Source organism: Caretta caretta, chromosome 4 (genome assembly GCF_965140235.1).
Source record: "Caretta caretta isolate rCarCar2 chromosome 4, rCarCar1.hap1, whole genome shotgun sequence".
Lineage (NCBI taxonomy): Eukaryota > Metazoa > Chordata > Testudines > Cheloniidae > Caretta > Caretta caretta.
This window is the reverse complement of record NC_134209.1, coordinates 29,626,077-29,651,544: the sequence shown is the minus strand read 5'-3', so window position 1 is coordinate 29,651,544 and position 25,468 is coordinate 29,626,077. Positions and strand designations below refer to the sequence as shown.

The 25,468-nt window shown below is 40.5% G+C and overlaps 1 protein-coding gene across 23 annotated transcripts in view; it reads left to right on the top strand.

Moving 5' to 3' along the window:
* The window catches only part of MAPK10 (mitogen-activated protein kinase 10), a 299,605-nt gene that overhangs the window by 149,566 nt on the left and 124,571 nt on the right, over window positions 1-25,468 (top strand). For 17 of the 23 annotated variants that reach the window (XR_012668027.1, XM_075127486.1, XM_075127483.1 and 14 more), the window contains one exon: window positions 16,003-16,074. The exons of 1 other annotated variant lie outside the window; for it this stretch is intronic. Coding sequence is in view for 16 of the 22 variants with exons in the window: in XM_075127492.1 (XP_074983593.1) it covers window positions 16,003-16,074 (72 nt within the window). In the remaining 6 variants the exon portion in view is untranslated. Of the gene's footprint in view, window positions 1-16,002; window positions 16,102-25,468 lie in introns of those variants that run through there. 5 more of the 23 variants (XM_075127496.1, XM_075127491.1, XM_075127495.1 and 2 more) reach the window with 2 other exon arrangements.

The following is a 25,468-nucleotide window of genomic DNA, read 5'->3' as shown; positions in this document are numbered from 1 at the left end:
TATGTCTCAGTTTCCCCAAGAGATTCAGACTCCTGCTGGAGAGCCCATGAGAGAGCGCCTAGAGTTGGGAAACGAGAGGCAGACATTTTTAACTGAAGATATCTGCATAGTGTGTCTGCTTTGGTACTGCTTTAGGATCTAGGTCCAATCTGCCAGCTGCCCATAGAACCCTTGCTCAAAAATGGGGTTACACAGCACAGACAAGGAAGCTGTGCAAGTCAGTGCATGCTCTATGTTTTGGTGTGGCTGGGGAGTGGGAAAATACAGCACAGACCAATTGGCCTCTCATTTCATCATCTCCCAACACCTGGCCAGAACCCCCCAGTTTCCCCACTCAGACACTTCTTTGGGAAAAAGGGAGCTTGCTAAGGAGGCAGCACTGTGCTCACTCTCAGCTTGGGATCATAGACATGGAGGGAACAATTTGTTGTTTATGCACTGTTTGCAATTTTGACACACTGCCTCTGGCCGCCCGAGATCCACCAGAATATTTATGTTGCCATTCCGAACTCTTGGTTTGTCTGTATAAATCATTTCCTCTATTCATCTCTTTTTCAATAGCTTAGCTGTAAATGAATTGCTCGTGGAAAAATTGCATTTGGAATTTCCCATTTAATTGAAGAACTGTATTCTTCCAATGAATGTGTCTGATGGGAAATTTGAATCTCTCATCCTCTTGGGTCCGTGAGTTCTTTCATACTCAGCAATGGAGTATTAAATCTCCACACTCTAATTCTAGATTCTCTTTGCACAGAGCATTATTTCCAAAGTTCTAATGCAGTGATCTGATATTGTTTGGGAACTAATTATGTTCTCAACAAAGGGCAGTAGTTAATAATGATCTGCAAATTCTTTTTTAATAAGACTAATTATAATCATCCATATAACTGATTGCTAAGCAAGAACACCTATGATACAGTATCTCTGCATTAAACAGCTGCTCCGTAACTCTGCATTTCTACTTACTTGAAAATTAATGATGCTTAGCTGTGAGTCCAACAGCGTTCAGTGACAGCAGGCAGGTCTTCTGCACTCATGTATGTTTCCATTTTGATCATTTGATCAGCAAATCCAACATGAGAGCTTGTAATCATGTCCATATTATTGGATTTAGCTACCTCTTCTTCCCATTCGTTGTTTCTGGCAGGCTATTTAGCCTATACTTTTGTTTCATTTAGAGTCAGAGCCTAAAACAGAGATTGAACATATTAGAGCAAGCTAAACTGTGTGTAGTTGCAGTGCGGATTTGGAGAGTTTGGCAGAATGAAAGCAGTAAGCACTGCTGTCTGCTTTTTGTGCTGCTCAGGGCTGGATCAATTAATCAAAGTCAGGATCAAGTCTAATGTAACACTGGAGAGCAGGTCCCCATTTGGAGAAATGAAAACACAGTCATAAGGGATTGGTACAATATCCTGGAGTCATTAAAGGTGATGCTACCCAAAGATATGTGCACCCACCCAGTAAGGTCAAAATAGAAGGCATTGTTCAAGTGCGTTAATCAAACTTTGGGCTGAGAAAGGGGTGGCAGTAGCTCAGATACTTTATAATAAGGACTGTATAAGCTATAGCTAGTTGGACAATGTTCCTCCCCACCCCCATGGAAAATTTTCATTTAATAACCCCAGCAACCTGAAAACAAAAATGCTGAAAACAAAAACATTTTGATTTTTAGCCAAAAAACTTCACTTTTTAGTTATCAGAAGAAAACCCAAGTTTTTTTTTTTTAAAGGAAAGCAGACCCCTTCCATGAAAATATCTGTTTATCAAAAAACAATTTTCCACTGGAAAAAAGCTTTAGTGGAAAATGCTTGATCAGCCCTAATATCAGCTCTTTGTTGTTTACTATGTTTGAACAGTGCCTAGCACAATGAGGTCCCAGTCTGGTTGTCCTAGGTGCAAAGTAACAACATAAGTACTTAGATAGACAGCAGTAGCAGGTAATTTTCTACTGGTAATGCTACATATTTAATTTAATTATGAATCACCAGCGGTACAGGGCCCTTTTTTCCTCAAGTTAATGCATCTCTTCTATCTGCTTTAGTATAGTTGGAAATTTAATCAATACATACTTGAAAGTATCAAAATATGCTTTATTTTCTTGAGGAAAGATTAAGGTTGTGCTTCATATTTAACTCCCATTTGCGTTGCTGAGGTGAGTAGTCCTATTAACTTTATAGTTACAGGAAAGAATTTAAATTTAGAAGTTAGGGATAACGCGAGATTATGAAAGAAACCTACATTTTGGCTGTTTGTGTGATAAATAAGACTGTATATTCCATAGCTGCAGAATTTACAAAGGAATCTACTCCCAGTCACAGAATTGTGCTCCGGAATCTAAGTTTTACTTTTTAAAAATAATTGTGTTGCTAGCAATTATAAACCTTGAAAATACAAACCAATTATAAACGAATGCAGTGTTGTTATCCTGAGTTTTTAGACAGCCTGAAACAATAGTGCTGAGTAGCATGAACTGCTCCATTCATCTCAATGACCAATTAAGCTGTCTTTTTAAATTTCAGAGCTAAATATCAACATTGTTAATCTAACAACGAAAGTGTTTATTCTAAGTCCCAAACTACCTCGCATGGCATGCCCCAAAGTCTTTGGCATATCAAAAACTGAACCTGTGGGAACACCACAAAATAAATTGAATTTAATATAAAAATAAGTACTACCATAGTCATTATTTTATTTATTTAGATCTTTAATTCACTGTAACCTTTTTTTTTTCTTTTAAATGAAGCTGGCTCAGAATTTCCAGTGTGCCACAAAATTCAGGTGCCTTGAAACAGAGTTTAAGTCTAGCTTCTTATATGGTGCCTCGGTCCTCAACTATAATCTTCTCACAGATAAAGTTTGACTCTCAGATCAAAATGGCTGATCCCAGCTATGATATTGTGCTCACAATAATGAATATACAAAAAGAAAAGGAGTACTTAGTCTCTATGGTGCCACAAGTACTCCTTTTCTTTTTGCGAATACACACTAACGCGGCTGCTACTCTGAATAATGTATATGGAGTTTTCATTGATTTGGGGGAGAGACAAGCATAACAGAACTGAATGTCGGAGTTGAAATCTCCTTTGACGACCAAAGTGTTAGAATTATGCCCAAAGCTAGCAGATTCCTGTTACTATAACTTGTGTTAATATGTTAATTAAATATTTTAATATTGTTGTCTTCCTAATAGGGAGTTCCATAGTCAAGCTTCAGTCCTTGGGGAGGGAATATGGTCTAGGACTTACAGCACAAGACTGGTTTCAGAGTAACAGCCGTGTTAGTCTGTATTCACAAAAAGAAAAGGAGTACTTGTGGCACCTTAGAGACTAACCAATTTACTTGAGCATAAGCTTTCGTGAGCTACAGCTCACTTCATCGGATGCATACTGTGGAAACTGCAGAAGACATTATATACACAGAGACCATGAAACAATACCTCCTCCCACCCCACTCTCCTGCTGGTAATAGCTTATCTAAAGTGATCACTCTCCTTACAATGTGCATGATAATCAAGTTGGGCCATTTCCAGCACAAATCCAGGTTTTCTCACCCCCCACCCCCATACACACACAAACTCACTCTCCTGCTGGAAATAGCTCATCCAAACTGACCACTCTCCTTACAATGTGCATGATAATCAAGGTGGGCCATTTCCAGCATAAATCCAAGTTTAACCAGAACGTCGGGGGGGGGGGGGGGGGCATAGGAAAAAACAAGGGGAAATAGGCTACCTTGCATAATGACTTAGCCACTCCCAGTCTCTATTTAAGCCTAAATTAATAGTATCCAATTTGCAAATGAATTCCAATTCAGCAGTTTCTCGCTGGAGTCTGGATTTGAAGTTTTTTTGTTTTAAGATAGCGACCTTCATGTCTGTAATTGCGTGACCAAAGAGATTGAAGTGTTCTCCGACTGGTTTATGAATGTTATAATTCTTGACATCTGATTTGTGTCCATTTATTCTTTTACGTAGAGACTGTCCAGTTTGACCACTGTACATGGCAGAGGGGCATTGCTGGCACATGATGGCATATATCACATTGGTGGATGTGCAGGTGAACGAGCCTCTGATAGTGTGGCTGATGTTATTAGGCCCTGTGATGGTGTCCCCTGAATAGATATGTGGGCACAGTTGGCAACGGGCTTTGTTGCAAGGATAGGTTCCTGGGTTAGTGGTTCTGTTGTGTGGTATGTGGTTGTTGGTGAGTATTTGCTTCAGGTTGGGGGACTGTCTATAGGCAAGGACTGGCCTGTCTCCCAAGATTTGTGAGAGTGTTGGGTCATCCTTCAGAATAGGTTGTAGATCCTTAATAATGCGTTGGAGGGGTTTTAGTTGGGGGCTGAAGGTGACGGCTAGTGGCGTTCTGTTATTTTCTTTGTTAGGCCTGTCCAGTAGTAGGTGACTTCTGGGAACTCTTCTGGCTCTATCAATCTGTTTCTTCACTTCCGCAGGTGGGTATTGTAGTTGTAAGAATGCTTGATAGAGATCTTGTAGGTGTTTGTCTCTGTCTGAGGGGTTGGAGCAAATGCGGTTGTATCGCAGAGCTTGGCTGTAGACGATGGATTGTGTGGTGTGGTCAGGGTGAAAGCTGGAGGCATGTAGGTAGGAATAGTGGTCAGTAGGTTTCCGGTATAGGGTGGTGTTTATGTGACCATTGTTTATTAGCACTGTAATGTCCAAGAAGTGGATCTCTTGTGTGGACTGGACCAGGCTGAGGTTGATGGTGGGATGGAAATTGTTGAAATCATGGTGGAATTCCTCAAGGGCTTCTTTTCCATGGGTCCAGATGATGAAGATGTTATCAATATAGCGCAAGTAGAGTAGGGGCGTTAGGGGACGAGAGCTGAGAAAGCGTTGTTCTAAATCAGCCATAAAAATGTTGGCATACTGTGGGGCCATGTGGGTACCCATAACAGTGCCGCTGATCTGAAGGTATACATTGTCCCCAAATGTAAAATAGTTATGGGTAAGGACAAAGTCACAAAGTTCAGCCACCAGGTTAGCCGTGACATTATCGGGGATAGTGTTCTTGAGGGCTTGTAGTCCATCTTTGTGTGCAATGTTGGTGTAGAGGGCTTCTACATCCATAGTGGCCAGGATGGTGTTATCAGAAAGATCACCAATGGATTGTAGTTTCCTCAGGAAGTCAGTGGTGTCTCGAAGGTAGCTGGGAGTGCTGGTAGCGTAGGGCCTGAGGAGGGAGTCTACATAGCCAGACAATCCTGCTGTCAGGGTGCCAATGCCTGAGATGATGGGGCGCCCAGGATTTCCAGGTTTATGGATCTTAGGTAGTAGATAGAATATCCCAGGTCGGGGTTCCAGGGGTGTGTCTGTGCGGATTTGATCTTGTGCTTTTTCAGGAAGTTTCTTGAGCAAATGCTGTAGTTGCTTTTGGTAACTCTCAGTGGGATCATAGGGTAATGGCTTGTAGAAAGTGGTGTTGGAGAGCTGCCGAGCAGCCTCTTGTTCATATTCCAACTTATTCATGATGACAACAGCACCTCCTTTGTCAGCCTTTTTGATTATGATGTCAGAGTTGTTTCTGAGGCTGTGGATGGCATTGTGTTCCGCACGGCTGAGGTTATGGGGCAAGTGATGCTGCTTTTCCACAATTTCAGCCCGTGCACGTCGGCGGAAGCATTCTATGTAGAAGTCCAGTCTGCTGTTTTGACCTTCAGGAGGAGTCCACCTAGAATCCTTCTTTTTGTAATGTTGGTAGGGAGGCCTCTGTGGATTAGTATGTTGTTCAGAGGTATTTTGGAAATATTCCTTGAGCCGGAGATGTCGAAAATAGGATTCTAGGTCACTACAGAACTGTGTCATGTTCGTGGGGGTGGAGGGGCAGAAGGAGAGGCCCCGAGACTGTGAGGCAGGAGGCCTGGGTTCTTGACTCAGCCATTGACTGACTGTGTGACCCTGTCCTCCCTGTGCCCCAGTTTTCCCATCTGTAAAACAGCAGATGTTATGCTCATCCTCCCTTGTAAAATACTTTGAGATCCATGAATGAAAGCTGCTACATAAGTACAAATTATTAATTATCCCAAAGTCTCTGTGAATAATCCCTTTGAAGGGGTGTCTTGGATAAACAAGTGTTCCCTTAATGAGAGTCTCTAGGCTTAGGGTTCCTTCCTCTTAAACTGGTTGGTTTTGCTTAGGCTAGATCCTTTCTCCCTTTTTTAGACATTCTGTTCTCTTCTATATATATTCTATATAGACTGCTAGGACTGGATGATGGTTTGGATCACTCATGCCCTGTACTGCTCCCTTTGAGGCATCTGGCACCGGCCACTGTCGAAAGCCAAGATACTGGGCTAGATGGACCATTGGTCTGACCCAGTATGGCCATTCATATATTCTTATATTTTATTGCACTCACCACCAAGCACCTTCCAATAGTGCATTAAGTGATTAGTATCTGTCACATGTTTATTCTCTCATCCTCTCTCCAGTGGAGAATTGGAATGTCTTGTTTACATGTTGCTTTATATTTATGGTAGAGGAGGCAAGGTCAAAGAATAGAGCAGAAGGTGGTGAAGTTTGAGATAGTTTTTAGTTCCTGAAGGAGTTCATTCCATGGTCTTTGACCAGACACTGAAAAAGTTTTGTCTTCCTCACAGCCAAGCTTTCCCCTGATGGTTGTGCATACTTGCCTTGAGACAGCTGGCTGGCTGGAATGAACAGCTTTTCTTTCTTCTCCTTTCCCTTCATGCGACTGGCCTTGTGGAAACCAGCTGGAGCAATCAGCGTACTTCAGCGGACTATCTGACTTTTGGATAACCAAGAATTTCAGCTAACTAGGGTGCCATAAATATAAAGGGAAGGGTAACCACCTTTCTGTTTCCAGTGCTATGAAATCCCTCCACCTGTAAAGGGTTAAGAAGCTAAGGTAACCCCGCTGGTACCTGACCCAAAATGGCCAATGAGGGGACAAGATTCTTTCAAATCTGGGGGGGGGGAAGAGAACAAAGGGTTTGGTCTGCCTGTGTGATGCTTTTGTCTTGAACAGATCAGGAATGCAGCCTTACAACTCCTGTAAAGTTAGTAAGTAATCTAGCTAGAAAATGCATTAGATTTTCTTTTGTTTAATGGCTTGTAAAATAAGCTGTGCTGGAGGGAATGTATATTCCTGTTTTTGTGTCTTTTTGTAACTTAAGGTTTTGCCTAGAGGGATTCTCTATGTTTTGAATCTGATTACCCAGTAAGGTATTTACCATCCTGATTTTACAGAGGTGATTCTTTTACCTTTTCTTTAATTAAAATTCTTCTTTTAAGAATCTGATTGCTTTTTCATTGTTCTTAAGATCCAAGGGTTTGGGTCTGTGTTCACCTGTACCAATTGGTGAGGATTATTATCAAGCCTTCCCCAGGAAAGGGGGTGTAGGGCTTGGGGGGGATATTTTGGGGGAAGACGTCCCCAAGTGATCTCTTTCCTTGTTCTTTGTTTAAAACGCTTGGTGGTGGCAGCATACTGTTCAAGGACAAGGCAAAGCTTTTACCTTGGGGAAGCTTTTAATGTAAGATGATAAGAATAATCTTAGGGGGTCTTTCATGCAGGTCCCCACATCTGTACCCTAGAGTTCAGAGTGGGGAAGGAACCTTGACATAGGGTAATTGAGGTTTAATTGTAATATCATATGATTTGTCTGTTAGCTGCTCTGTCCCCAGAAAATGTTACAGAAATCACTTGTACTGAACAGTCAAGAAGTAACAATTATAATACAATATAGAGACCAACAATACATGAATGGATAATAGTGGAAACAAGAACAAAACACAAAATTCAATGTGCTGTAACTTCTTCAACAGATGGGTTTTGGGTGCATCTGAGTAGAGCACACTTGTGCAATGGAATGTATCCAGTACAGGGTAACATTCCAATGATATCAGCTCTTCATTAATATATTGCTAGAATTGCAACAGTCCAGTAGATGTACAAGGAGACCAGCAGCAAAAGGGTTTATATTACTAGCATCTTGGGATGGAGTGGATCTGTTTGATTCCAGGATATGCTCAGTTCTGTCTCATTGACTCAGAAATACTTGCAGTCATTACTTTAATAAACTGCCAGACAATGTCTGTTTCTTTTTTCCACTTGTGTGTGTTAAATATGGGTGAAATATTCAAAATGTATATTTCATTGATATTGCGTTAGTATAGGGTAGTTATCTAATGCTTTTATCTGTATATTTTGTGGAATATATGCCATTTCTACCAATCATTAAATGCCAAGGATATGTTCTTTAGTTCTTTGAACTAAATTTGTATTAGGTGTGGAAATTGTATTTTGGCTTTGGAGTGTTTTAAAAATGTTGTTCATTATATACCTTGAGGCAGTTTTACCACAGATGTTTATCTAAAGAACAGTTTTTATTGATTTTTTTCCTAGCATGTCATAAACTTACTCCCCTGGAATGCATATGAAATTCTGAAAGCTGTAGATGAATTTTTTTCTGAAAGATCAACTTTCCACAATCATTAAAACAAACAAATACTGGGTTGATTGAGAAATTAATTCATCTAAAGCTTCATTTTACAATTTTTGTACACAAAGACTTGGTCTATGCTTTATAATTTTTTTCTTTTAAAATATCTTATCTCCCGCTTTGCTTTTACTGACAATAATACAATATCAGATCCTTTAAAGTATGTTATATTGAGGTAGCAGTGGTTTTATTGTGGATGTTAAACTTTGGAATGTTTGTTATAGGTGAGAAAGACAGGCTTCTCTCATGCACAAATGGCTTTGGAAGAGAAGGAAACTTCTGATGGGGAGAAGGGAGGGGAAGGCTAGATAGTCTATGCTAGAGAATCAGGCGAGAAGCTGGTCAAGGTCCTTTTAATATTTAAATTAATATAGTCGGATTTAATGGTGATGAAAGTTTATCAGGTCAATCCTGCTTTGTAGAAGTCAACTGTGTGTATATAGTATATTGTGTGCAAAACTCAACTCAACCTTGTCTATGGAGCTACAACTGGCGTCTCCATAAAATCTTTGATATATTCCTTTACACATCTTCGCTTTTCTATACACAAAAATGGAAAAATGAGATTCAGTAACATAGCATTCTATAATCAAAAAAGTTTTGGCCTTATAATAACTGTAGGGCATAGAGGCCCCAACCAGGATCAGCACCCTGTTGTGCTAGACACTGACCAAGCATAGTAAGAGACAGTCCCTTGCCTGGAAGAACTCACGATCTAAACAGACATGATAGACAAAGAATGGGAGGAGAAAAAGAGTCACAGATAGTTGAAGTGACTTGCCCAGGGTCACACTGTGCATTAATAACAGACACAGGAATAGACCCAGGGCCCCTGGGTTTCAGTCCAGTCCCTGATCCGTTAGACCATGATGTCCTATCCTCCAATTCTTACTTAGGCAGAATTTCTGTTGGCTTCAGTGGAAGTTTTGCCTCTGCGAGGACTGCTAAATCAGGCCTTTCATTTTATTTTTTTTAAAGTTCGTGTTGGATTATGTATGAGGGTTTTTTGCATATATTAAAGGACTGAGAATAGAAGTCTGTGTGCTTACCCATTACAGCAAAAGATACGTGGTATTAGGACTGTGTAATTGATAGTTATCAGTGAGTTTTTATAAAACAGTAAAAGATTATTTCTTCTTCTTACGTTAGAATACTCCTTTATTACTGAGAATAGGACTTTTTTTTAAAAGCTCCAAATTGCCCTATCGAAGTAAAAAGGACCTGAATATATAATGGGGAATAAGTGTCTACACAATTAAAAAACAAAGAGCATTTTTTAAATTTGAAACTGAAGAGTTGTGTGTTCACCTGAGAAATACTTCAGACTTGCTTTTCCAAGGACTTTAATGATTGTGTGATGGGATTTTTTAAAATGCTTTCAATGAGTTTAGTACTTGCCAAAACAAAGAGCTTTTTACAGTTAGAGTATTTATTTAATTCTTGACTTTTACATCAGTTCAGTTAATTTTTCAAGGACAAAGTCTTCTCTATTTAATATTTTATATTTAAAAGTTCTGTGTGGTTATAAGAAACATCTTGCAAGGAGTGTCATATAGTCTGAAAACCCTCTGGGTGTCCAGCAAAGAAGGAGTTAATTTCTTGCTCTCCACTATGCAATTTTTGCTCACCTAGGATGAATGAAATATCATTAATTTTTGTCATCATCCCCAAGCACTCTGACTAAAGGCAGGCAAGTATATTTTTGTCCTTGAGCTGGTAAAGTTTTGAGAGCCTGGTTCTGAGAGGTTCTGTGCACCTCTGCAGTTGGTGTTATGAGGGTCAGCACTTGTGAAAATCAGCCTCTGTAACAATTTTGCAGTCTGTTCTCTCAGGACCCAATTCAACAAAACATTTAGGCACATACTTAAGTCCTGTTCTGAACTGGGGGCCTAAATGTGCAGGAAATTTGAACACAGCTCTCCATTACTGATAATGGTAGATATGCCTATACGGACCCAGGTTATGCCTCTCCTTATCTGAACGTAGAGGGGGCCTCCATGCATGGGCTTTCCTTCTTCCATGTGGAAGGATTTCAGGTGCCCCTACAGAACTGTTCCAATTCCTAGACTTTGGGTGATCCATGCATTCCGAGGTGTATAGAGGGAGAAGGAATGAGGGAAACACATCATCCCCCCCTCTATGCTCGTGGAAGATAGTGTAAAATGAATTAGTGCAGACGGCTTCTGGAAGCTGCTGTAGACAAGGGGAGTCCTTGATAGTGTGGCTGCAATGGAATCAGGTTACAAGGGAACTGGGTGAGGGCCAGAGTCACTGTGGGTTTCAGGTCCTCTGGGAATGTGGTCCTGGCCTCCTGCGGATCCCAGAGAATCTGTCAGGTTTGGGGGATGGGGGACTTTTCCTTGGCAGAGCAACACCCTCTGATTGCCCCTTCATGAGATGATGAGATTCCCATGGGAAAATATTACCCTTTGTTAGCTTTTACCCTGGAGGGGACAATCTGGACCATAAATCCCCCCAAAACATTTAGAAGTGAATTAGAAGTACCAGCAACTTGGTGTTTGATTCTAATCTTGGATGTGTTGACATGCACCACAATCTACTAGTGTGCATGATCTACTATGTGCAAGCTCAGGTAACTTTTCAGTACATCTGGAGGTGGGTGTCCACCTGTCTGAGATGGGAATGAAACCTAATGACTGCAAATTGTTATGAAATTCATAACTACTCCGTTTAATCATTAATATAAGTAGTTAGTTCTCCGAGATAAAATGAAGTACTGCATATAGAGGAAATGGTGCCTGTATAGCCCAATACATTGAGCATACCACTGAGAATCAGGAAAGCAGGATTCTATCCTAATTTCTGTCCCTAACTCTGTGACACCTTGGTCAGGTCTGCATCATTTTGTGATGGAATACTCAAGAGTCTGAGTTAAAATTGGTTCTGTTTATTGCCAGAATCATGTAACTTTTTGTTCTTCTTCTCTTTACAAGAGAATATGTGAGAATAATTGAGATTTAGGGTAAGAAAAATGTAGTTCTTAGAGTGAGATTCCAGTAGCATCACTCCAAACTTTAGATATTCAGTGTATTATACTTCAGTGCTCAGATCATACATGTTCCAGCAAAGGAGAAAGGTCTACCTCTCTTTGAACTATGCATGGAATAATTCAAACCAATTTTCAAAACAGGAAATATTAAAAAACAAAACAACCCCTCCACCCCCGAAAGTATGAATCTTTTGAAATTAGCATTCTTCAAGAACAGTTTGTCTGTTACAGATGAATTGATGAGAAGATGCCTTATCTCAGACAGTAGGAACTGAATGTTATTTTTTAAAACCATTGCTAGAAAATGTATAGATAATTTTGATAAGAGGAATAACCAACTCCTTCTTTCTTCCATGCCATGAATTTTCTGAAATCTTTGTTTCAATCAGATACGTTGAGGCAGCACAAACTATTTTCAGCTTTTCCTCTTCAAAGTGAGTACATAACCAAACAGCCATATAAAGATATGCAGTACATTCAACCTCTACCCCCCACGCATACGGTACATTTTCTTATGGCGATGTGATAAATGCAGAAATGCTTGATTTATCTCCCCATAAAATTACAGTGACAAACCTTACTTTAATATTGGGAAAGTCATGGTATGTTGGGCTGGGAGTAGGTTATGATATATCAGAGGGTACCCTGCAGTCCTGATCAAATTCTGCAGTTTACAGCCATACAGCCTCAGGTTTTAATCTCATCATAGTTGATAAACAAATCTGGACTGAGTGTGATAGCATGGTTTACCTCTTCCCAGAATCAGGTTCCAGCCATGACACAGTTTTTTGGGCTTAGGTTATTTGGTCTTCTGGCCAAATGAAATGTTCCCCTTCCAAGTTAAAGAAAAGTCCAGATATGATCAGGGATGCATGTCCTTCACCCCTCAATACAGGACAAATGTTTCCTTCACCCTCTCTAGGCTGAACTGTTCGATAGGTCTTTCGCTAGGGTCCACACTAGTCTTTTCCACTGTTGCAGAAGGGTAAGGGGCGGGGGCCTTCCTCCTGCCCTTTCTGGAAGTTGCAGGCTGGGGCCTCTAAACAAGGATAGGTGCAAACACCAGGCCTCAAGCCTACACCATAACCATATTGCCTCAGGCCTTTCCCTTCATATTGCCTTTAGGCCTCCTCCTGGGCTATCTCCCAGGCTTCCTTGCTGGGCTCCCTGGCCCCTTTCCTGGCAAGACCCCACAACAGCCGCTGCTCTTTCAAATCTCTCTTGTTTCCTGAAGACCATCCCCATCAACTGCTGCTACCCCTAAGTCTCTTCTTGTTCTGAGCAACAGGCAGCACTTTTATACTCCTTCCTGGGTGGCCTTCCTATGGTAGCATGTGTATCATTAAATTTGGTCAGTGCCAATGACTCATTTCTTATGAAAAGCACCAGGGGATCTTTAGTGCGCAGCAGTGGTCAGGGCCTTCTTTCCCCCCCCCCTCGATCTCATCCGAAAGTAGACACCTCCAGAAACAGTGTTGGATGCAGATCCAAACATTGCAGTTAGCCCCTAAGTCTTGAATGGGAAGTGCCAAAACCTTGGTACCAAACATCCCTGAACTTTGGAAAAGCTTGGATCTCAACTGAACTTTACCGCTTCAACCCATCTCTACCAAAAAAAAGTAGTTAGATATTTACTGATGCCAAATTCCTTTTAGATTGCCCTCCTTATGTCATGCTTGTGAATGTACACTCCTATTGTGGCTATGCAATGACAATGTTTGGGAAGTATTATGATAGCACTGGCAGGGACAGTGTGTGTGTGTGTGAGAGAGAGAGAGAGATGGAAAATGTCAGTTTGTCGAAGTTAAAACTTTTTGTGGGAACCCATCAGTGTCACGTTCTGGGTGCAATCCAGACTAGTGAGGGTTGGTGTCACTGAATGTCCTGTAACCCTGGGCACCTTAAATTGCTCTGCTGCTGTAGATCCCTTGTCTGGATGCAGCTAGTCAGGGCAGAAGAATGTACTGAGTGTCTATGTGATAAGTGGCCCTGGACCAGCAACTAAGATTCCAGCAGCTTGTTTGCTACACCCTAGCCACACTCTGGTCTCCACCAGCTTTGTGGTTACACCTGGCAAGATGACCCCAACGCCCCACAGTTCTGAATTTTCCCAAAACCATGTGCTCTACAACCTCCTGCCCTTTCCTTTCAGAGGAATAATAAAGTTTGTTTGTTCTTCTAAAGAAACAAAATAGGTTATCGTGATAAACTGGAGTTAACAATCACTTCCATTCAAACACAGCACTGTTTTGGTTCAAATGAAAAGTAAAACAAGTTTAATAGCAAAAGGTGCTAGGATTTTAAATGAGTTCCGTCACAAAGAATAGAGTTTATATGGGTACAAACAAAAGTGAAAAACACTTTCTAGAGACTAAAACTTAGCAAATTAGACTTGATTCAAGGTAAAAATCGTATCACGCTATCTTCCAGCAAGATGTCTGACCACGCAGCTGGTCAGGATCTTTCACCAAGACCAAAGTGTTTTTTAGGTGAAAGACAACTTGGGATTCTTTACCCCTCTCTTTCATAGTCCAGAATCCATTTAAAAGATGCAGTGAAGGTTACCTCCCCCCAAATTAAGCTGTGAGGAAAACAACATGGAGTCTGGTGGTGAAGGAATTTCAATGCTGGTTTCTTCCCCCTCTGGTGTTGACTAAAATGCAAATTGATCTGTTCCAGACCTCTGTGATGCAAATGAATGGCCACTTGCGATGTCAGCTTGTCCTTTGTGTGGGAGAAACCTGTTTACCCACTCTCCCAACTTGTCTGGTAAACACATTATAGTTCCATATTTCCTTCATATTTGTGTGGTCACTTGGTAATTACTGTACACACACCATGCAAGAATATGTGGTAGTAGTTTTCCAGTGATACCTTACATGATGCATATCAGATACAGTTTATGATATTAGCAAACTGGGGTGCATTGAACTGGTCACTGAAACTCACCAGATACCAGTGAGTCTCTTGCTCTGGGATGCAAGTTAGGGTCACCATCAAACTTCACCAGGAAGGGTTTCTCAGGTCTAGAATGGAATTGAGAGAGCAAGAGAGACCCCAGACTAGCCAATAGCTGCAGTGGTGGGGCATTCAACTGGGATGTGGGAGGCACAGGTTCAAGTGCCTACTTTGGAGCAGAGATTTCAACCCAGGTCTCCCACATTGATTCATTCTCTCTCTTTTCATGAAAAATGTTATAACGTTTCAGTTTCCTCTCAATGTGAAATGAGAAATATTTTGAAACCTCAGAAATGTTTGGAAGATGAGAAAATTGTTTCCTGCCCAGTTCAAATCAAGATAATGCATCAGCATGTAGTCCTACTGAATGGGGATATGTCCTCTAAACCTCTTCAGTGAGAGAATTTAATAATCTGCTAGTTTCCAGAAAGCAGTGAGATTATGACTAATGTTAATAAATATATATATATAAACAAACCCTCTGTGAAATGTGGAGCTTCCTCAATAACTCATCGAGCAACGAGGCAGCAATCTGAGACACTGTAATGTGATGTAGAGAAAGTCACACACTTGCTTTTCATGACCAGATTGTTCATTCATTCATTAAAAATTAAGCACATGTGGGAGCATATGGTACAATTCAGGTTGCAAACACTGGTGGGCATTTTTTTCTTTTTATGGTTTCTTCAGCCCTGTGCAGGCAGAATAGGGTAAAATAACTCCAATAAACTTATTATTAGTTCACAGTACTTCAGCCTATCGTTAATGCACCATTATTACAGTCACATAAATATCTCAAGTCCACAGTGTAGAATTTCAGGACTGTGGTGGTATCTCCATCAAAGTAGGATAGTATTTCTCAGGATTAGCTTTTACATAATCTTATTATACTTACAAGGCAAAATTGAAATTCTACAATATTTGTCTCCTTTTCTTGTAAAGCTAGCAGATTTTTTTTATTTTGGTGCAATTAAGATTTTTGCCTTTTTCCTTAATGCAATCCTGCTTCTTGGCAGAAAACCAGTGGAGATTTCTGTCTTTGCTCCAGCACAGCTACTCATTTGAGCAGCCTTACTGGCACTTGTGCATTTTTCTGTGGTGCTCTATATTGGAATTATAGTATGCCACAGTAGGGCTGAGATGAGTAGTAGGAGTTGAAGGAGGAACCATAGACTCTTTCATGATGGGTCAATAGACCAAATGAAGGTAACTCCGCTATCCCTGCAGTTCTGGCCACTGAGCTCTAAGGGCTCAATTTTGCTCCAGCTGGTGTGGGGAATTTGTGAATTGCACTGGCTTGCATGTAGGGAAGATTCTGATCTAATGATTTCAAGTTACTACCAAGCTAGATTGTGTTTAAACAGGTAACCTTTCCTAGTAGTCTGAAAGCTCTGGAGCCTATTACCAATCTACTGAGCCACCCCAATCTCTTTTATTCATATAACTGAATAATAACTCACATGTTGTTTTCATACTGTGAAATCAGGTGGATAGAAATTGTAATTCCAAATCAGCAACAGGCAGGTGATTTTGACTTTTTTTAATTGCAGGTATTTATGAGCCGCCATTTCTTATACTACTGCAGTGAACCTACCCTGGATGTGAAGATTGCCTTTTGTCAGGTGTGTGTTCCTTACAGGTAAAACAAGGTACAGTATATACTTGTACTTCCATATTTGCCATCTATATTATATTGACACTGTAGAATTACAGTAGAAGCCCAGTGCAGGATACTGAATTGGGAGAATTAACCAGAGCAAAAACACAATAGAAGTGCTTGATAATGCATCACAGAGTTTACTTTTTCACTTAGTTTGACGATCATAGTTTGGTTTTAATCATTTATGACTGTGCTTGTAATGGCTAGTGAATGTACTGGAGTAATTTTATACAAATAACAGTCTTAGGCCTTTTTACACACAATGTGGAATTGAAATAAAACTTGGTTTTAATTCACACCAATTTAAATTGAATCAAAATAGGACACTCTTAATCTCTGAGAAATAATCTCTTAAAAGTGTCCACATACAGACAAGCACAGAAATATCCAAAAGGATGAATGAAAACACATTTTTCTTATTTCCTTTCCCGCCTTTATATAGGTAAACCCTTTGTCCGGTAACACCTCACTACAGAACTGTTCTCTAACCTCACTGTATAACTCTCTGCTTTTACATCTTTGCTAAGAGATGAGGAAGAGTGACCAAATTTGTGCATGGAGTATAAAGTGTATGGTTTAATGAAATGTGTGTGATTGAGGTTCCGCTGTATTTAAGCAGCAGTGTAGCCAATTTTGTACTTTTAAAATTGATCTTGAAATTCAGTCGTGATGCTTTAAACTCTACAGGACTGAAACTAAATTCAGTAAATTAAGTGCAGAATGAAAGCGGATTAAGTTTTCCAGTTCTTGGTCCTGTTAGTTAGATTTGGGAAGTTTAGCATTCATACATGTTCACCAGCCACAAATCTTGGAGACATTTTCTTTATCTAGGTGAGCATGTTTTTTTTTTCCTGTTCACTTCTCCTGTAGCGTGACTAGTGCTTGAGCGCTAGCTCTTCATTCATTTTTATGGTCTGATGGATCACCAGTAATCTGGGTGATCACAAGAATAATATGTGTTTCTTGATCGGTGAGAACAGTGTTGCATCCTTAGAAAGAGCATTAAAGGTATTACATTTAATACTTAACCAGCAAATGATTACACTGGGTCCAAGTAACTGAAATTCAAGAAAAAAAAAGTAATATTTGTTCTTTGGCAGCATTTAATACAAAGCAGCAAAAAGGTTGTTTTTTTCCCACAAATATCTTTTCCTGTTCTCTGCATTTCACCAGGCATTCAGGTTCAGGGTGGATCTGGACCATATAATTTCATTTTTCAATCTGACAGTCTGCTTCATACATTTTCTTTCCACCCATCCTCCTCTGCCCAAGGCATTTTGTCTCTCTTTGTTTCTCATCTACATATAGATCTTATTTGCTCAAATTCCCCTTGTACTATAACCATCTATGGCAGTTAGCAACATTTCATAATTCATCCAGACTCACTTTTTTGTCACCATCACAGAAAGTTACTATTACTTTTCATCCATAACTCCCTGACAGAGCTGGGGACACTCTTTCCATCAAAACGTTTGTACTGAAGCAAAATGACTTCTCAATGTAACTACATTTTCTGCCCCAAAAATCCCATTTTCAATTATTTTTTTATGTTTACAGTTGCCTAAAAAAAGTGGTTTTAGGTTTTTTACATCCCCTCGTCGAAGATTCCCCCCCCCCACAATTATTTTTGTTACATTTTTCATTGGGGGATGGGGGAAAATCATTTTCTGACACTCTCTACTTCTTAACTCTATCTTCTCCCTGTCACTGAGACCCCAGTGTAAAGCTGTACAGGAATCTTTACATATAATTCTCCTCTCCCACTTGGAAGTATGCTGTATGCAATTATAATGCATTAATATACAAGAGAGGCATCTGACCACCTGCATTGTGATCCTTCAGTCTCAGATGAAATGACATCTCAAATGGTGTGTGCTTCTTACCCATCACACCTGATTTAGATTTGAGCAGGGGAAGGGTGGTGGTCACCTTTTTCTTTAATATTCAGAATTCCTCTTGTTAGACCAGTGATGCATGTCAATTAACGTTTTTTCTTGCTGGATACAAGGTTTTGGAAATAGATCTAATAGTGACAATGCTGCTGTAGTTATTCCTGTTCAGTTCATTTACTCTTATTAAAAAGGATTTGGAGACACATGTAGAACTGTATTTATGTGCAATGAATTGGACAAGCAAAATAAAACAAAAGTAACAACAACTCTGGCAGTATTTTTAACACTAAATGAAATTGATTGTGTTATAACTGTAGAAGGTTTCCAAAAAATAAATCATGCAGTAAGTGGTTGTGAACTGTGCCAGACTGACATACTGGAAATTGTAAACTGTATCCACAAAGCAGATACAACGCAAACAATAATTCAAGCTCCATCACATCGGTCCACCAACGTGCCTGAGCCTTGACCCTTTAAGGGTGGAAAGCAAGTTCAGTCTCCATGCTGAGTGAAAGTGATCATGAAAAGTGATCCATGATTCTAAGGAAAAGGAGTGAGAGTAGATGAAAAAGGACAATGGTTTCAAAAAAGCAGACTTCAACAAACTCCGGGAACTGGTAGATAGAGTCCCATGGGAAGAAAATCTAGGAGAAAAGGGGGTTCAGGAGATCTGGCAGTTTCTCAGGGACAATGTTAAAGGCACAACTTCCAACTATCCTGATGCAAGGGAAAGATGGGAAGAATACTAAGAGACCAGTATGGCTGCATCAGGATCTCTTTAAAGACCTGAAATGTAAAAGGAATCTTACAAACAGTGGAAACATGGACACATTGCTAAGGATGAGTACAGAAGAATAGCACAAGCATACAGGGAGAAAATCAGAAAGACTAAGGAAAAACTGAACTGCACCTAGGAGGACATACAAGGGAAAAATAGTTTTTATATGTACATTAGGAGCAAGAGACAGATGAAGGAAAGCATAGGTCCATTACTTAATTAGTGGAGTAGAAGAGCTAACAACAAACAATGCCAGGAAGGCTGAAAGTGTTTAACCTTCATCCAGTGTTGAGAAAAAGGTCACATTAACTGTGTTGTGGGAGACTTTTGTCCCTCAGATGCATTCAGAAACTAAGAACAACTCTTTAATGTTTTAGTGAAAAAATGTTAAGTAGCAAATTGAAAGAACTAGCTGGGGTCTCATTCAGTGTGAGCATCAGTGTAGAGTGGTCAGCATGTACAAATTCAGTGCTGTGACTGGGTGCCTGGGATGGGCCACGCTGAGAATGCCACAGTCAGGGCAGACTGCAAGAAATAGGGCAGACAGTCCCCAAAGCTATAATCAGATTCACCAATCCAGTAACAAAAGATCTTCTGCAGTACCACATTGGTTAACCAGAAGCCAAACACAGTCCCCCTTTAGGCATTCCTGCCATTGGCTCCCATCCAGACTAACAGGTCTAATATGGTAAGGGGTTATTGGAAAACCTAATTCACCATATGTGAGATTCTTGCTAATCACAAGGGATTAGACAATTATCCTTGGGTCAATATGCATCTCAGATTTTACAGAAATATCACGCTGTCAGCCAATCCTTAGTAAACTAACTAAAGATTTATGAATAAAAAGAAAAGAAGAGAGTTATACATAGTTAATAGATCATATACCTACAAATGACTGCAAAGTCCTTATGTCCGGTTCATAGCAGTGATGGAATAGCCCACTGGCTTGCAAAAGTCTCTCTGGTAACTTCCAAAAGATTGGAAGGTCCTCAATCCATAGTTCAAAATACTCGTTTTAGTTGTAAATCCACAGTCCAGGGTACTGGAGCAGGAAAGAAGCAAAATGGAGGCCTCTCAGGGGTCTTTTCATATCCCTTGCCATGTGCATGGAAATGTACTATCCCAAACAAAGCCCACAGCCCCTATGGAAAGTTAATGGCCCAAGATGGAGTCCAGGGTCACAAGAGCATATCACATGTCCTTACATGGTTTGCTGAATTACAAGGGATGGCCATTGGTCCTCACTGTCTGAGGCATCCAGAGGAAGAGCTGTCTGGATGGGATGAGTTTCTTCAATGGCCATTTGTGAAAGTGCAGTGTCCTTAATGGGCCATCAGTACATAGCAGCCTAGTCCTAATGTAAATCTATCTTGGGGGTGTCACTCAGGAACAAAACACATGTTGGCAATACAAATACATAGTCAATATTCATAACTTTACATACAAAATGTAATACATGGATGTAATCAGGATAATCATACTCAATAGATTGTAACTTTTCCATTGACACCTTACATGATACACTTTTTGCAAAATGTTTTGCAGTTGTATAACAGTGGTAATATCAGTTATGTAAATGCTCCTCTTCAATCATACAGCATCACAACTGCATTCTTCACACTGCTTGTGGCTTTTCCAGTTAGCTGACCTTGGGCACATGTGGCAGCCTCCACTGCTGAGTTTGCTAGGCCCTCTCCCAGTGGCTGGTTTTCAATTGTAGCAGCTTTGATGGGCATGGTGAGATGATGGGTATACACATTCATTTCTACATGTGCATCTGTAAGTTGTTCTAGACTGACAAGGAACAAGCACTTTCTTTGTCATGGTCAAATGTGGTGCCAAGCAGGATTGTTGCTGACCCAAATGATGAAACTTGCAGTGTCAGTAATATCAAGCATGTTGAAGAAAAGAATAAATGTCTACCTATTTGTCTTGTGCCTGCAAGACTACATTCTTGCAAGATGGTCTATGTTATCAACACCACTTTTGGCATCATTTGAGTGGAGAATTATGTAGCGTTTCTTTTTGTCTCTTTCTGCAATCTTATCATGATGCATTGTCAATAGAATTATTACTGACTTGCCCTTCTTGCAACATAGGGAACCAGTTTAGAGTAGCCCAGCAAACCTGAACACTGACATTTTTTTTCCTCGACTGCGATGTGGATGCATCTCACTGGCTTGTTTTGTGACATTGTTCCAACATAGGTCACATTTTTGTTGACTATATCTTCAGCAAGCTGAATACTGGTGAACAAATTACTCCCAACTACATTTTCCCCAATTTTATAACAGGGCTGAACACAAGCTGTTCATTGTCTGAAGATAAACTTGATGAACGATTGATGGAGACATGGTTTTCCTTTTCAGAGCAACTCTCAACATGATCTGGCATAACGTTATTATCATCTAATATGTTGTAATCACATGACAACTCACTTTCAGAGTTGTAAATCACTTTATAAGGTCAGAAGCAGAGTATCATGCCTGTTTGCCATCTTGAATTTTGCAACACAGAAAATTCCCTCAAGAGTCTCCTGAGCCTGCAGTTTTTGGACCACAATATTTAGACACCCTCAAGAGTGTGAGGCAAAGAGGGCCTGCATCAGTCCATTCTGAGTTGAGGATACTTAACATGCCCAGATTTGAAGGGACCAACCTCCCTGGAGTACCTTCTACCTTAGGGTGGCTGTATGTGGCAACCACTGTCACTACAATGTATTATCAATGAGCATTTTCTATTATAATACAAGATACTTGCACTAGAAGCAAATGTGCAGGTAGAACAGTGCAACACATTTGGAGTACATTTGTACCCCACATATTTTTTTTGATACAGAAAAATACTTTTTTTTTCTCCCTGGATTGCATATATGTGCCTAGGTCCTAAATCAGCATAATTAGAGTGCCATTAGTTTGTTATTGCAATTTTTATATGCTCGCAGCTACAACATTACCCCATGAATGTGGATGAGGGTTGACGTCTATTTTGCTTTAGTCATCACTAAAAAATTTGCAGAAAGAACAGGAGTACTTGTGGCACCTTAGAGACTAACAAATTTATTGGAGCATAAGCTTTCATGGGCTACAGCTCACTTCATCGAATGCATTGAATGGAACATATAGTAAGAAGATATATATATATATACATACAGAGAAGGTGGAAGTTGCCATACAAACTGTAAGGGGCTAATTAGTTAAGATGAGCTATTATCAGCAGGAGAAAAAACTTTTGTAGTGATAATCAAGATGGCCCATTTAGACAGTTGACAAGAAGGTGTGAGGATACTTAACATAGGGAAATAGATTCAATATGTGTAATAACCCAGCCACTCCCAGTCTCTATTCAAATCCACGTTAATGGTATCGAGTTTGCATATTAATTCAAGCTCAGCAGTGTCTCGTTGGAGTCTGTTTTTGAAGCTTTTCTGTTGCAGAATTGCCACCCTTCAATCTTTTACTGTGCGGCCAGAGAGGTTGAAGTTTTCTCCTACCGGTTTTGAATGATATGATTCCTGATGTCAGATTTGTGTCCATTTATTCTTTTGCGTACAGACTGTCCGGTTTGGCCAATGTACATGGCAGAGGGGCATTGCTTGCACATGATGGCATATATCACATTGGTAGATGTGCAGGTGAATGAGCCCCTGATGGCGTGGCTAATGTGATTAGGTCCTGTGATGGTGTCGCTTGAATAAATATGTGGACAGAGTTGGCAACGGGCTTTGTTGCAAGGATAGGTTCCTGGGTTAGTGTTTTTGTTGTGTGATGTGTGGTTGCTGGTGAGTATTTGCTTCAGGTTGGGGGGCTGTCTGTAAGCGAGGACTGGCCTGTATCCCAAGATTTGTGAGAGTGAGGGATCGTCCTTCAGGATAGGTTGTAGATCTTTGATGATGCATTGGAGAGGTTTTACTTGGGGGCTGAAGGTGATGGCTAGCGGCATTCTGTTGTTTTCTTTGTTGGGCCTGTCCTGTAGTAGGTGACTTCTAGGTACCCGTCTCACTCTGTCAATCTGTTTCCTCACTTCCCCAGGTGGGTATTGTAGTTGTAAGAATGCTTGATAAAGATCTTGTAGGTGTTTGTCTCTGTCTAAGGGGTTGGAGCAAATATGGTTGTATCTTATAGACAATGGATCGTGTGGTGTGTCCTGGATGGAAGCTGGAAGCATGTAGGTAAGTATCGCGGTCAGTAGGTTTCCGATATAAGGTGGTGTTTATGTGACCATTGCTTATGAGCACAGTAGTGTCCAGGAAATGAACCGCTTGTGTGGATTGGTCTAGGCTGAGGTTGATGGTGGGATGGAAATTGTTGAAATCATGGTGGAATTCCTCAAGGGCTTCTTTTCCATAGGTCCAGATGATGAAGATGTCATCAATGTAACACAAGTAGAGTAGGGGCGTTGGGGGACGAGAGCTAAGGAAGCGTTGTTCTAAGTCAGCCATAAAAATGTGTTGGCATACTGTGGGGCCATGCGGGCACCTGTAGCAGTGCCGCTGACTTGAAGGTATATATTATCCCCAAATGTGAAATAGTTGTTGTTGAGGACAAAGTCACAAAGGTCAGCCACCAAGTTTGCCGTGACATTATCAGGGATACTGTTACTGATAGCTTGTAGTCCATCATTGTGTGAAATGTTGGTGTAGAGGGCTTCTACATCCATAGTGGCCAGGATAGTGTTTTCTGGAAGATGACAGATAGAATATAGTTTCCTCAGGAAGTCAATGGTGTCTCGAAAATAGCTGGGAGTGCTGGTAGCTTAGGGCCTGAGGAGAGAATCCACATAGCCAGACAATCCTGCTGTTAGGGTGCCACTGCCTGAGATGATGGGGTGTCCAGGATTTCCAGATTTATGGATCTTGGGTAGCAAATAGAATACCCCTGGTCGGGGTTCTAGGCATGTGTCTGCACAGATCTGTTCCTGTGCTTTTTCGGGGAGTTTCTTGAGCAGATAGTGTAGTTTCTTTTGGTAATCCTCAGTGGGATCAGAGGATAACGGCCTGTACAATGTGGAGTTAGAGAGCTGCCTAGCGGCCTCTTGTTCATATTCCAACTTATTCATGATGACGACAGCACCTCCTTTGTCAGCCTTTTTGATTATGGTGTCAGAGTTGTACCTGAGGCAGTTGATGGCTTTGTGTTCAGTATGGCTGAGGTTATGGGGCAAGTGATGATGCTGCTTTTCCACAATTTCAGCCCGTGCATGTCGACGGAAGCAATCTATGTAGAAGTCCAGTCTGGTGTTTCGACCTTCAGGAGGAGTCCACGCAGAATTCTTCTTTCCTTAGTGTTGGTAGGAAGGATTCTGTGGGTTAGTATGTTGTTCAGAGGTGTGTTGGAAATATTCTTTGAGTCGGAGATGTCAAAAGTAGGATTCTAGGTCACCACAGAACAGTATCATGTTCGTGGGCCTGGAGGGACATAAGGAGAGGCCTCGAGATAGGACAGACTCTTCTGCCAGGCTAAGAGTATAGCTGGAAAGATTAACAATATTGTTGGGTGGGTTAAGGGAACTACTGTTGTGGCTCCTTGTTGCATGTAGCAGTTTAGATAGTTTAGTGTCCTTTTTTCTTTGTAGAGAAGCAAAGTTTGTGTTGTAAATGGCTTGTCTAGTTTTTGTAAAATCTATCTATGAGGAATTTTGTGTGGAAGGTTGTTTTTTTATGAGAGTATCCAGTTTTGAGAGCTCATTCTTAATCTTTCTTTGTTGGCTGTATAGGATGTTGATCAGGTGGTTTCACAGTTTCTTTGAGAGTGTGCGACACAATCTCTCAGCTTAGTCTGTGTGATATGTAGATTGTAATGGATTTTTAACCTTTAGTCCTTTTGGTATGATGTCCATCTGTTTGCTGTAGCCCACAAAAGCTTATGCTCTAATAAATTTGTTAGTCTCTAAGGTGCCACAAGTACTGTTCTTTTTGCGGATACAGACTAACATGGATGCTACTCTGAAACTAAAAAATTTAACTGTGACCAGATGTTTAACATGGTTAACATTAACAACCAGAGGGAAGGAATACAAGCCAGAATAGGGAAAGAACAGGTTAAAGAATATTTAGGTAAGTTAGATGTATTCAAGTGGGCTGGGCCAGTCAAAATTCACCTTTGGGTACTTAAGAATGAGCTGAAGCAATCTCAGAACTGTTAGTGATTACCTTCAAGATCTCATGGAGGATGAGTGAAGTCCCAGAGAATGGCAAACATACTACCTATAATTAAAAATGAAAACAAAAAGGACCCATGGAATTACAGACCCAGTCAGCATAACTTACGTGGAAAGATACTGGAACAAATTATTAAACAATCAGTTTGTATGTACCTAAAGAATAATAGTGTAGTAAGTAATAGCCAAAATTGATTTGTCAAGAACAAATCATGCCAGATCAACCTAATTTCCTTCTTTGACCAGTTTACTGACCCAGTGGATGGGGCTGGGGAAGCAGTCAACATGATTTATCTTGATTTTTATTAAGGCTTTTGACAGAGTCCAGTGTGACATTCTCATAAACGAACTAGGAAAAACTGGTTGAAAGAGTACTCAGAGTAGGTGTCAATGGTTCATTGTCAAACTGGATGGATGTATCCAATGTGGTCCCTCAAGAGTCTGTCCTGGGTCCGATACTATTCAATATTTTCATTAATGACTTGGATAATGGAGTGGATAGTATTCTTATTAAAATTTGCAGA